The sequence below is a fragment of the Lupinus angustifolius genome, chromosome LG06, assembly GCF_001865875.1.
Source record: "Lupinus angustifolius cultivar Tanjil chromosome LG06, LupAngTanjil_v1.0, whole genome shotgun sequence".
Taxonomy (NCBI): domain Eukaryota; kingdom Viridiplantae; phylum Streptophyta; class Magnoliopsida; order Fabales; family Fabaceae; genus Lupinus; species Lupinus angustifolius.
In genome coordinates, this window is record NC_032014.1 from 32,643,150 (window position 1) to 32,656,446 (window position 13,297).

The following is a 13,297-nucleotide window of genomic DNA, read 5'->3' on the forward strand; positions in this document are numbered from 1 at the left end:
AATAAATAATTTCTTTCCGTTTAGAAATAATATGTATAACTATATTCTTTGTACCATAATAACTATTTTTGCAAAAATAACTTGGTAAGATTTAAATAAAACCAATTATTAACAATTAATAAACAACAAATTAATTAATTAATTAATAATAAGAAAAGAGTAGACAAATTGAAGTTTGAAGAGTACATTGCAGTTTCAGTTTCTGGAAGGGAGCAAAAGAACACAGTTGCAGAAGCAAAAAAACGTTAGCTTTGCGTTTCGAATCTTAAAACGACGTCGCTTAATGGGCGATGAAAAATCCCAAATCTCAATGGCCACTATAGACAGAGATCGAGAGCTTCTCATCTCCGTCGCTGATTCCGCCGTCGACGGCGGGGCCACCTCTTCTAATCACTCGTCTTCTCCCTCTTCCTCGCACCATTCCGGCCACGAGGTGACTCATCTCTTGCTTCAACTAAATTAGGGTTTTGATTGAGTAACGAAAGCCAATTCTCATTCTAAATTTGTTTTCGCTTTTTTTCCAATTTGATTAATATGAATTGGGTTGTGTTGGTTTTAGTGATTTACTTCAATGTTTCCTTTTTTACCTGGATTGAACTTTTTTGTTTTCTTTTTGACTAGATAAACCAATTAGGTAATTTTTCTTTTTGGAAGTGAATGTTCTTTTTCTTTCTGTTTGCTTGATTTTGTGTAGCAAATAAAATTTATCTCACTCTTTTAGTTGCATATGAGTATTATCTCTGCCTTGTAATTATTTATCTGACAAATTTCTATTTCTTGTTTCTGTTAATTTTGCAGACTTTTTACAAAGTTGTTAGGAGCTGGGCGTCGAAAAAGTTTATGACAGGATGGTGTGTTATTCTTTCCCCAATCAAATATTTTGCTATTCAAGCCATGGATTTTACTACACTATGTCATTTTATTGTCTTGCTTTTTTGTTTGCCGAAGAAATATATCTTTTACATGCTTTATGTTCCTTAAAATATCAACATTTTTCTTAAAAAAACATTGAGAACAATATGACAATGTAAGATTTTTACACCGTCACTGCATCGTAATACAAATGGATGGTGGATGGTGTATGTGTCACGACCTGAAAGGGACAATGCATAATAGTTACTATATAATGGAAAGGTTTTATTTCCTATCTGTTTTTGGATAGGAGATATATCCCTAGTAATTAATATTCAAAGTAATACTATTAATTTATTTGGAAATTATAGTTGCTTAAAAAACCTGGATTCTAGAATCTGGAACATAAATCTTCAAATCACTTGATGAAGCTAGTTAACTAATTTGTAGTCCGTTTATGACTATTTCATACATAATTATGACAAAAAAATATGTAATGATGTCATTGCTATCATATCACTTGTTTTAAAATGATAAGGCGATTTAGAAATAGATAAACTTTAAGATCATTCTATGCAGAATACTTGCTGCAAAGAATGCTTATTCATGTCCTATACTTATCTTTATGGCTCTGCTTGTACGTTCCTAAGCTTGCAGAATTACATTTCTGCTTCATGGTTACCTACCTGTATTTATTAGGACCAATTGTTGCTTTCGCCTTTTCAATTTTATGAGATCCTTTGTTTATCTGCTATGGTGAAACGGTGATTGTTTGCTGCTTGTTCTTTTGCAGTGTTATTCTCTTCCCAATTGCAATCACCTTCTATATAACATGGTGGTTCGTTCATTTTGTGGATGGATTCTTTTCCCCTATTTATGCTCAGCTCGGAATTGATATTTTTGGTAAGGGCTTCTATTTTATGGTATTTCACTATTAACCTTTACTTGTGCAAATTGTGTATAACATGTTGACATTCAACATTCTGACATTATCTGCTAATACTTCTTGGTCAGGTCTTGGATTCATAACTTCCATAACTTTCATCTTCTTGGTCGGGGTTTTCATGTCTTCGTGGTTGGGTGCCTCTGTCCTGGGCCTTGGGGAGTGGTTTATCAAGCGAATGCCACTTGTTCGCCATATTTATAATGCCTCCAAGCAGATTAGTGCTGCTATCTCACCAGGTGTGTGCGTTTCCCAACATCTCACTCTTAATTGTGATATCAGCATGAATTTAATATTGGGTGATAACAGTTTATGCTGACATGTGCATTTTAACAGATCAAAATACACATGCCTTTAAAGAAGTAGCCATCATTCGGCATCCACGTATTGGTGAATATGCATTTGGATTCATCACCTCATCTGTTGTCCTTCAGGTTTATAATAAACTTCGGTGTTTGTGGCTTTTGAGATTGCTTTAATTGGAGTTTCATTTTAAACATGCCAATGGTGTTCGCTACTTTATTAGTTTATCATTCTGATGGAGCTGTCTCAATCTGGCCAGGAATACTTTTCACTATTATTGCTTCATGCTTGTTGATATTATGCTAATCTATACTTGCTTGTGTTACATAATTGGGTAGTTATCTGTGTTTATTGATGTTTCGCCAAACATTACATGCTGAAGTTAAAAAAAAATTAAAATTTTACAGAACTATTCTGGAGGTGAGGAGCTATGCTGTGTCTATGTTCCAACTAACCATCTTTATATCGGTGATATATTTCTTGTCAACACCAAGGATGTCATTAGGCCTAACTTATCAGTTCGTGAAGGAATTGGTGAGTGATTCTGTTTTTACAGTAATTCATACTCTTCAATTATAGAGAAGTCAAAGAGGCTTATTTATTTAGTTTGCACCATGGTTATATTATGGAAGTAGTTTGTTTTATAAGTCTCCTTTCTCTGTCGCTCCCTCGACTAACGGTGCAGTCAAATTGGAAAAACATGTTTTTGATCTTCCAAATTGGTGGTTGACTATTGAAAGGTTAGGGGCTAATTAGTAATATTAGTTGCATATACACTTGACACATATTATATTTGGAGAAAAGTACTAAGGAGTTGTACCTAAATCTTGTCCTTTTAACATGTGCCAAGTTTAATTTTTTTTTTGAAAATTTGCAGAAATTGTCGTTTCTGGAGGCATGTCAATGCCACAGACCCTACAAACGATTGATTCACGCATCACGCCTGGGGATATAAGCAGACAGAACAGAAGCTGAGAGTGAAGGGTTATAGCAGTTGTTCTTGCTATATACCTTGGTATCATATGGAGCTGTCAGAATGAAAATGCAATCACTGTGTGTTGAGAATGCAAGTAATGAATGTACATTTTGCTTGCTGGAAAAGTTAGATTCTGATGGCATGTGTAACATTGGTTTATTTGTAATAGAAGGTAGAATTTAGCATTCTTTTGGAAATATAGTTTGGGTGATGACAAGCATTCAAAATTCTTTTTATCTGCGTTGGAGTTTCAATTATTTTACCTTTGGTAATGTAGTGATTCCTCCACTTGTTATATAGCAATTCAATTTTGTTGTTACCCACTAATTGCCAATTGATTAGTGTTTGCATCATTGTATGTGGTTATGATTAACAGCTAACCACTCAGATAATTAAATTAATCCCAAAGATCTTAAGAAAATATTGAATGTCTTTTTATGTTCTTCTACATGATTTCTTATGTTCATTAAGAAAGCTTATGGAAGAATAATATTGTTTTTCTGTAAAAATAGTTTGGTATTGAACTCGACTCGTTTCTACTCCTATATATCGGTAAGTTTTGGATATTTTTTAAAAATGTTCCAACTTTACCTTATAGTTTCCAAACATTCTTGTTTTCATAATCATATATTTTAATGAAAAAATCCCTATCAACTTTGATGATTGGCCCAACTACTAGAATATCAAGCTGTTACGTTGGATTCATTTTTTTTAATAATGTTCCATGTTAGAGAGTAAGAGTGGTTGCTTAAATTATCATTAATATTGGGTGTTAAATTTTTGCTACATGCCAAAATCATTACTAAACTCCAGCTACTCCAAAATGGGGGTAAATAGTCAAGAAATTGAATTCCAATCTGTAAAATACTGGTATTCTCTAACCTTCCTTTTGAACTATTGTACCATTTCTTCATTCTAATTTATCTATTCAACCACCATCTTTATTCATAATAGTATAATTTGTATTATGATGGTATAATCATTTACTTCAAATTTATTATCTTAATTTTTTTGTTCCATGTACATTGAATAACAACTTGCTTTTGATAGAGTCTCAGACACATCAGAATAAGGCAAAATAGAGTTATGTTATGTGTTTGATGCATTTTAAAACAAAATAACAGACTATCCAATGCACGAGTCTCCCATTTAGCGGAATTTGAAGAGAGTAAATGTATACCTATATAAGTGGAGAGATTATTTCTAAGATTCGAACACATTGACTTCATGATCAGTAAGGAAGATACTAGATTAAAAAATACAATATTTTGAATCCATTAGAACTTGATAGCACAATAGGATATCATGTTGTGTCTGTGTTTCAAACATTACCTTAAAACTGATACAATGGACATACTGTATTTATGAAGTGCAGCCCCTTGTCTTCTTTGACAAATAACTTGGTAAAAAAAAGAAAGTTTGTTTTTGAGATTCACACATTGAAAGTCTTGCAAGAATAGTGATATTAACAAACTAACAAAACCAACATATCTTTGATTTCCAACTAGCAAATTGACACATGAGCAATAATGGACAACAATGTGGATGTATTCACTTTCAAATGCTTAAGCAAGTAAGCAAAACATGACAGAATCCAACTTCATAATTTTGTTGTAGATCCTGATAAATACAATTAAAAAGATGATCAATTGTGACAAAAAATAATTGCTAAGTTACTCCAAACATGTCAGTCAAATAATCAATGTGACAGTTAAAGTAACCAAAGATAGATTTTATATAAAGTAAAAAGTTGACAGGGTTCAAGATTTTCCAGGACTGAAACCTTTTCTATTCAATTTATTCATTTCCATAGTGTTTCGCCGGCTCTGCGCTTCACTGCTTGATCCAGATGGATATAAACCATAATCACTTGTCCCACTGTACCCACTGCTGGCACCATACTCATGAGTTCCCTCGAGGGCTGTTTTTCGGAACTTTTTCATGTCCTCCTTGTATTGTGAGGGGTCATAATCTGAGCTATCATATGAACTGTATGGAGTGGTGTTCCCAGGTACAATTTTTTCACTAAGATCTGATAGAGACACGTCTCCTTCCAGAGCACGAACAACCTGCATTGTTTCATTATTTATCCGAAAAATGTTTTACATTCCAAACATACCCGGAAAATAAAATGCCCTGTGTAAACCAGTGAATCAAATATGAGCTTGGCATGCTAATACTTGACAGCATACAGCAAACTGCTTTATTTTACCTGGCTCATCCTTGGTCGACGTTTCGCTGAATGACATACGCAAGCTGCAGCACATGCCACCATGCGAGCCATCTCGTGACGATCAAACTCGTTCTGGAGCCTTGGGTCAACCAGCGAATCGAAATCATTCTCTTCCAAAGAATGTGTGAGCAAAGGTCTAGCCTGTCATGATAAAGATGGATATAGTTAATTATAGCTGCTCCACAACAACTTGTTTAATCTCAATAAAAGAAACATATAAACCTTACCCAGTCTACCAAACTGTCTGTGAAAGAATAATTTTTATCAACCGGGCGTTTTCCAGTTATTAACTCGAGTAGCATGATTCCGTAGGAAAACACATCAGATTTGTCTGTAAGTTTTCCAGTAGAAGCATATTCTGGAGCAAGATACCTGTAAGAGCAATTGATGCATGACTGATGAGGCTAAAACTGAAGTTATATATAAATAGTGCCACACAACAAAAGAGTTCTTGTTTTGCTTATCAACCTTAGCTGAAAAGATACCTGTAAGCACCAATTGATGCATTACTGATGAGGCTAAAATTGAAGCTATGTATAAAGTGCCAAACAACAAAATAGTTCTTGTTTTGCTTATCAACCTTAGTCGACAGAAATACCTCCCATAAAAAATGACGACAATAACAAATCGCATAGCAAAAAAACACAAAAGTTCACTTGAATATTTGAGGCTGAGCTATGATGTACTATCTCTCTGGGTCAGGAGATATCATTAAAGAATAGCTTAGTCACACTTAAGGACTTAATCTATTAAAAATGGAATGAAGGAACTATCTTTTGTTTAGATATCTAAGGTTCTTGAGAAGATAGATAGAAGGAAGTTTCTTCCTACCCAAAATTCCCCATCACTCGAGTGGAAACATGAGTATTGGATTCAGAAGAAATCTTTGCAAGCCCAAAATCCGCAACCTGTCAACATTGAACAATTGATACCGAATTAATCTTAAATTCGAAAATGCATTGACCTGTCACAACTTTTCATAACATTCTATTGGTTTTACCACCACTACCGTGGACACCATCGAAGGATAGTAGAGGTCGGACAGATTAAAAACATTAGCCAGACTAAACCGAGTACACGATGACAGGTTGTTTTTATTACCTCAGCAAATGATAATAAGAAGACACACAACACAACAGAACATACCTTTGCTTCAAACTTGAAGTCCAGAAGGATGTTAGCAGCTTTGATATCGCGATGGATGATCTTAGGATGACCTGGAAGTAATGACAATTACGATGAACTTTTAAGTCGATAGTATTTGGTTACAAACTTACAGCTGGAGTAATAACAAAATCGGATGAACAGAACATACAATCCTCATGAAGATAGGCCAATCCTTTTGCAGATCCTAATGCAATTCGCATTCTCGTAAGCCAATCCATTGTAGGTCTTCCTTTTCCTACAATTCAAAGATCCATCAAAAAATGTTCCAATAATCCAAGTACATTGAATTTTAGAATGACTTTTGCCAACTGAAAGCTAAAACCAGAAATTTACCATGTAAATGGAATTCCAATGTATTGTTGGGAATGAATTCATAAACAAGCAGCCTCTGAGTCCCAGTGATGCAGTATCCCACCAAAGAAACAAGATGTTTGTGATGAACGCGGCTAATTATCTCAAGTTCGGCTTGAAATTCGCGCTCCCCTTGCCTGCTTCCAGACTTAAGCTGCTTGACAGCCACCTCCTTGCCATTGGCAAGAAGTCCTCTGTGCACATACCCGAACCCACCCGATCCAAGGAGGTTGGCATCAGAGAAGCCATCAGTCGCACACATCAACTCCTCAAATGAAAATGTGCTCTTCACAAAGCCCAATGAAAGAGCTTGAGAAGACTTTGAGAGTGATTCGGCAGCCGAAAAGTTCGATCCAGAGCCGATGCTGTGAATAAAGGGTAGAGGTGGTGGAGGCTGCGCATAATTATATTGTGACGATAGGGACGATTGTCTACTCGGTGCAATAGACGTCAGAGGAGATGGCTTAGGCATCATCGGGTGGATTCCATGATCTGACAGAGCGGAAGCATTACGTTGCAATTGATGCAGGGGAACGCCTAATTGATCAACTATAAATTGTGGAAAAAGTCAGCATCAGAAGAATCATAATACTAACAGGATTAGAGTCCAATACCTATGAACATTAGCAGCAAAACACAAAGTAAGGATTCATTTCTCCATAAAAATAAATGAAGAGTAACTTAATTTCTGAGAATGAACTAAAACAAGTAGTTATATTAAAATTGGATTCATTATAGGTGATAGTTTTGTCCATTCAAACACAATTCTATCATTTTGGTAGAGAACCACAAATTGGTTCTCTCGTACCAATTCGTGGTTCTTTTGCAAATTGGTTCCCTTTAAGGAATGAGCCGGATTTTTTCCTACGGTCTAAGTAAAAGAAAAGAAGAATAATTGGTAATGTACACTCACTTACATGAATAAGTTACAACAAACAAGAAATGATTTTATCCTTGGGTATTTCTCTTATGGTGAACTAAAAGTTGATTCAAACCTACATGAAGCAACACTAGAAATGACTGCGCATAGAGTTATAGAAACCGTACTGAATATACGCCAAGTGTACCAGTATTAGGCAGGGTAACATACCATGTACTACGTACTCGCACTCGTACTAAAGAGAACCACGTATCAGGTGACAATGGTTATGTCACCTTTAACAGACCATAAGAATCATTGGGATTCATCCGAAAAAAAAGAATACACACACATAACATAACATGCAGACTAAAAGGCCTAAGTTGGTCCTTTAAGACAAGGGACACATTTCGTTTTGGAAAAATGAAACATCTAGGCTCTCCTCAAAATCTCATGCATGTAGAAATTGTCTTCATAGGTACTAAACTGTCCTATAGTTTATACTGAATTTTTTTTATTGAACGTGTATGAAATGTTTTGGACCAAAATTTGAAAATTTTGAAGGAAAAATCCACTGTCTTTTTTCATAGACAGATTAAGGCCCTTACTCTATCTAGGTGTGAGCATGATGTTTCATTGTTTAATCAGGTAAGGGGCAATCATGAGCCGGTCCAACCTATCACATGGTCATAGAGTAACGATAATGATATCTCTTTGACCCTAAACTAAAAGTGCATTTTGTTGCAACAATATATCTATTCGTAATCTCGTATTTTTAATATTGCTTTTTAATTATTTTTGCTAGTTATTATTGACTTTTTTGTACAAATGATTTATTGCTATTATCATAATGTGTGTCATTTATATGTCATTGATTTTCTAACTTTTTCATTATATAAATAAAGAATAAAGTATCTCCTGGTGTAAGTAGATACATTATCTCATCCCGCCAGTAAAAGTATGACATATGTCCTATTTAATCATTTTCTATAAAAATATTTCTAAAATTAAACAAAATAATACACATTTCATACTTTTACTGGCGGAATGAGATAAATTATCTCTTGATATGAGAATATATATATGTGTGTAAATTATTAACAAAATATATGCATAAATATATCATTTAATGTCAAATTATATGTCCATAATAATAAGTAATATTGATAAAACTTTATCTAAAATTGGAATATAATATATTTAATCGAGTCTAAGATCGGATTCAAAAGTTAGTCCGATTGACATTTTTAGTAGGGTTAGCCTTCAACTCTAGGGTAAGGTTTAGGTTCCAAAAATAGTTTTATATATTTAACAATGTTTGGTTTGAGTGAAAATAGATGAAAAGAAAATAGGGGAGAGAAAATGGGGAGATTATAGAATTTTCTCTATTTGGTTATGGAGAAAAAGTAGAAGGAAAAAAAAAAGTGTATGAAACCCACATAAAACTTTTTTCTCCACTATTAGAGAGAAAACTCATTTTTTTAAATATATTTTTTAAGGTATTTTATGACTATTTTAAAAAAAAATTAAGTTCATTATTCAAAATTTATTACTTAAAAGTAAATTAATTTAGAGAAAATATATATACTGGCAATATAACAGTAACATTATTATTATATCATCTACCATTTATTTTTAATTATCACTGACTCTATTAAATAAAAGTAATACAAATGAATTGTGGATCATGTACTAAATGTTTATAAATCTTTATATCGATATTATAAAAATATTATATTCATTAATTTATTAAAATTTATATTTACATAATGACTAATAAAAATATATTTATTATATCAAATCAAATTATTAAAAAATATTTTATATCATGTGTAATAAGTGTATATACTTCATTTGATATATTCAAAATTTTTCCTTCCACTCATTTTCTTTCACTTTTCTTTCAAACCAAATAGCTGAAAAATCACTTCATTTTCTAATGATTTTCTTTCTTCCAACTTTAGTTCATTCCATGTTCTCCTCTATTTTCTTTCATTATCCAAATAAAGGTTTAAGACTAAGTAAATGACATGTCTTATTTGGTCCAACTAGGCACATATTCACCCATAACTCTATTTAACGTGTATTAAGCAATGTTTAAAAAAACAATATACTAAAAGAGGTTCCATATAGGGAGGGAAACATGTTAGGGTGAATTTACTCCTTTGCATGCCCATATTTGTATTATTGAATTTCTAAGTTTAAGTATATATTTATATATTTTTTGTAATAATAAATATATAAAAATAAGTATTGCATGAGTAATAAATTTTATGTATATGTTAAATTAATTATTATATTTCAATCATTAGAATTCATTATAAAATAATAAAATAGATAATATAATTATAAAATAATATATATATATATAATATAATTATAAAATAAATTTATAAATAAGCGGGTAGTCACAAAGCAAGTATTTTAGTACTCATTCTCACCCATAAGTTATTTTTTGGATAGTAATTACTAGTATTTTTATCACTACTCATGAGAATAATATTTTTGCCATCACCAGTTCCATATGAGGTTAAATGAGTTTAACCGATAAAAACATTTAATCAGATTGAATGATATCATATATAATTAATAATTATTTATAAATATAAAATTATATCTAATTAATAATTATAAGTATAAATACATCCGTAATTATACATAGTTAAAATTGTCATTATAAATACATTATGTATAGTTAATAATTATCATTATAAATGCATGCATGATCATGTATAGTTATATTGGGTAGAATTAGGGACGCCAAAAATATTTTTGTGGATGAACACAAAAATACTTGTGAAAGAAACTCACACCGATAACTTATGGATATCATGATACTCGCCCACATAATTATAAAATTATTTTTTAATTATATATTTCATATATATTATAATTTTGTACTACTTTAATGTTATATATTATTTATTTTATTATCATTTAATAAGGAACTATGGTATAAATTTATCATATACATATATTATTATTCGTTGTAATAATTATTTTTATATATATTAGTTATTACAAAATATATAAATATAATTAACCTAAAAAGACTATTGGGTATTCACCCATATGGGCTACTCATATGAGTACCGTAAATAAATATGATTTTAAGCACGGGAAACACTACATGCATCCACCAATATAGATATAATTAACCTTATAGTATGTTGGGTATCCACCAAAATCGGCTACCCTGATTTTTGGTACGGGAAAACACTACATGTATCTGTCCCGTCTGATTGTCATCACCAGGTAGAAAAATTGAAGTACTTTCTTTTCTTTTGGACTGGAATTTTATCTTTCAAAGCTATTGAACTCTCATTCCATTAAGAGTATGAACTAGAACCCTTTCAAGTGACCAAAAAGTATGGTCCTTGCATCTAGATTAAGATTTGAAAGTGAAGAATTGGAAACTAGAAGTTTGATAATCTTAATTCATGGAAGGACAAAAAAAGTCATGTTGATCATGCATGATGAGACTTAAAACCCAACAAAAGCAGAAAATATTGTGAAAATAGAATCCCATTTTCAAAATGAATGAAATAAAATGACAAAAATATATGTAGTACCTTTGTGTTGGGATTGTGGAGTAAGAGGAGGATAGTGTTGCCCTTCATCGCGTGTTCTCTTCCTTTTCATGCAACAAATGCACATAATAGTGCTCAACGCCAACAACAACACCACCGACCCAACCAGGACTCCCACCACCAATCCGGTGGATACGCTCGCGCTGGCCGCCGGTAGGGTATATGACGGAGATGGCGGAGGTTTTGACGGATGAGTGGTCGAGGCGGGCGGTGGCGGAGAAGAGTGAGCCGGAGCTAATGGCATTATTATTAAAATGAATAATAATATAATAATAATGAAAAGAACTAAGAAGTGTGAGTAGAAAAGTATATGATGTATATTTGTGTGTTAGAAAGAAGAGAGAAAGAGAGAGAGCAATGCAACCACCGAACCAGCAAGGACAAAAGGCCTCACCTAGCCACACATCTTCGTATACAAAAGCTATAAAAAAAATACCAAACATTTAATTTTTTTGTATAACAAAAGTATTATATATTTTAACCTATAAGTAAGGAATTAATCTATTTTTAAATATGTGATTGTTTTTTTTAATAAGTGTTACTTTCGTCATTCATTTAAGTTTGATAATTGATTTATTTTCATATTATAATTTCACAATTTATAAATAATTTATACCAAATACAAATACATGAGTGGCTCATTCAATTAAAGATCACCTTTTATGCTAAAGTAATAAATTAAGTGATAAATAATAAATTAAATTATAGGTGTATATTTTATTCAATGTAATGTTATTAATATAATCTGTTATGAAGCCGATAGAAGGACTGACATAGTAATACGATCGTTAATTGACTATTCGCTAATTAAATCATATATCAGTTAAACTATATATATTGTAATTAATATAATAAATTTATATGTAAAATATTATTCTTTGTAATATATAGATTTATAATTATATAATTGTTGCAGTGGTGCAATTATTGACCATGTTATAAACTATTAAAACATTCAAGGTTTTAATCTATGATGTATTCTATACATAAACCAATATGAATATTTTTGATTAACTTGATTGCATATTCAATATAATTATTATACTAATATGAGAACTAATTGGTCAGTTTTCCAATTAACCAATGTTATGATAGAATATTAATAGGTGTGATTCTAACTCATTGTCCAATCACTAGTTTTGGAACATTGTGGTATTTTGTTGTTATGTATGTTACGTCAAAAAAATTATAAGGGAAAATAGTAAAAAGTAACATGATCAAAGAGATTAATTAAATTATTTTTTCAGTAAATCTAAAAATATAATATATACCAAAACACATAATTCTTTCCTTATTTTATTGAGTCGTTCAATTTGGATGATTATGAGGACTATTGAGGTATTTATTTGCAATTAGTTATTACATCTAGTTTTACCAATTTAAGTTTGCAGTAATAATTAATTGGAGGTTAACATTTTATTTTTATTTCATTGCCAGCCTGTACTATTTCATTCTAAACAACGTAGTATTTTTGTAAAAGTATTATAACTAAAAAATAAAAAATATATAATATAAAATATAATATTCTATATCAGATTTCTCAGATTTACTTTATAATTATGGCAAATCTATAAAGTAAATTTTACTTGATAAGAGGTGATGTTCCTAAAATAATTTTTTATTATAGTCAAACTATTTTTAGTGATTGGAATTAAATGATTCACTTCCAAATTTGTATTTCTTCCCAGTAGATAACTTTAGACACATATATCATAAACAAATTAAAACCACTTAAAAAGTTAAAAATTAAAAGTAATAAAATTAAATACTGATGAGCTATTAGTCATTAAGCACACCCTAAACTCCACAAGAGAAAGTCACATAATAAGTGGGAAACATTAGCTATTTAACATTGAATCAGACTCATTTTCAGTGTTAGATATAGAAATTTTATTTTTAAGAGTAAAAATGAAATCTTATCATAAATAAAAAGATATAAATGTTATTACATTTTATTTTGTTTTTTCATAATACTTTTACCCCAAGTACTGAAAACGAGTCTAACTTGTTTCACCACAATGTA

General features: G+C 31.4%; 2 protein-coding genes across 2 annotated transcripts; one reads left to right on the forward strand and one right to left on the reverse strand.

The window, feature by feature from the left end:
- Positions 159–3,415, forward strand: LOC109351360 (protein LIKE COV 1-like). Its single transcript, XM_019592842.1, has 7 exons — positions 159–433; positions 799–851; positions 1,646–1,755; positions 1,867–2,034; positions 2,132–2,229; positions 2,506–2,632; positions 2,976–3,415. The coding sequence occupies exons 1-7, from the start codon at positions 284–286 to the stop codon at positions 3,071–3,073; spliced, it is 804 nt and encodes a 267-aa protein (XP_019448387.1). The 5' UTR covers positions 159–283; the 3' UTR covers positions 3,074–3,415.
- Positions 4,465–11,559, reverse strand: LOC109351361 (proline-rich receptor-like protein kinase PERK1). The gene is made up of 8 exons (XM_019592843.1): positions 11,257–11,559; positions 6,808–7,374; positions 6,623–6,709; positions 6,454–6,524; positions 6,139–6,215; positions 5,535–5,679; positions 5,287–5,448; positions 4,465–5,143 (listed from the first exon to the last, which is right to left on the reverse strand). Exons 1-8 carry the CDS (start codon positions 11,516–11,518, stop codon positions 4,835–4,837), a joined length of 1,680 nt encoding a protein of 559 aa, XP_019448388.1. The 5' UTR covers positions 11,519–11,559; the 3' UTR covers positions 4,465–4,834.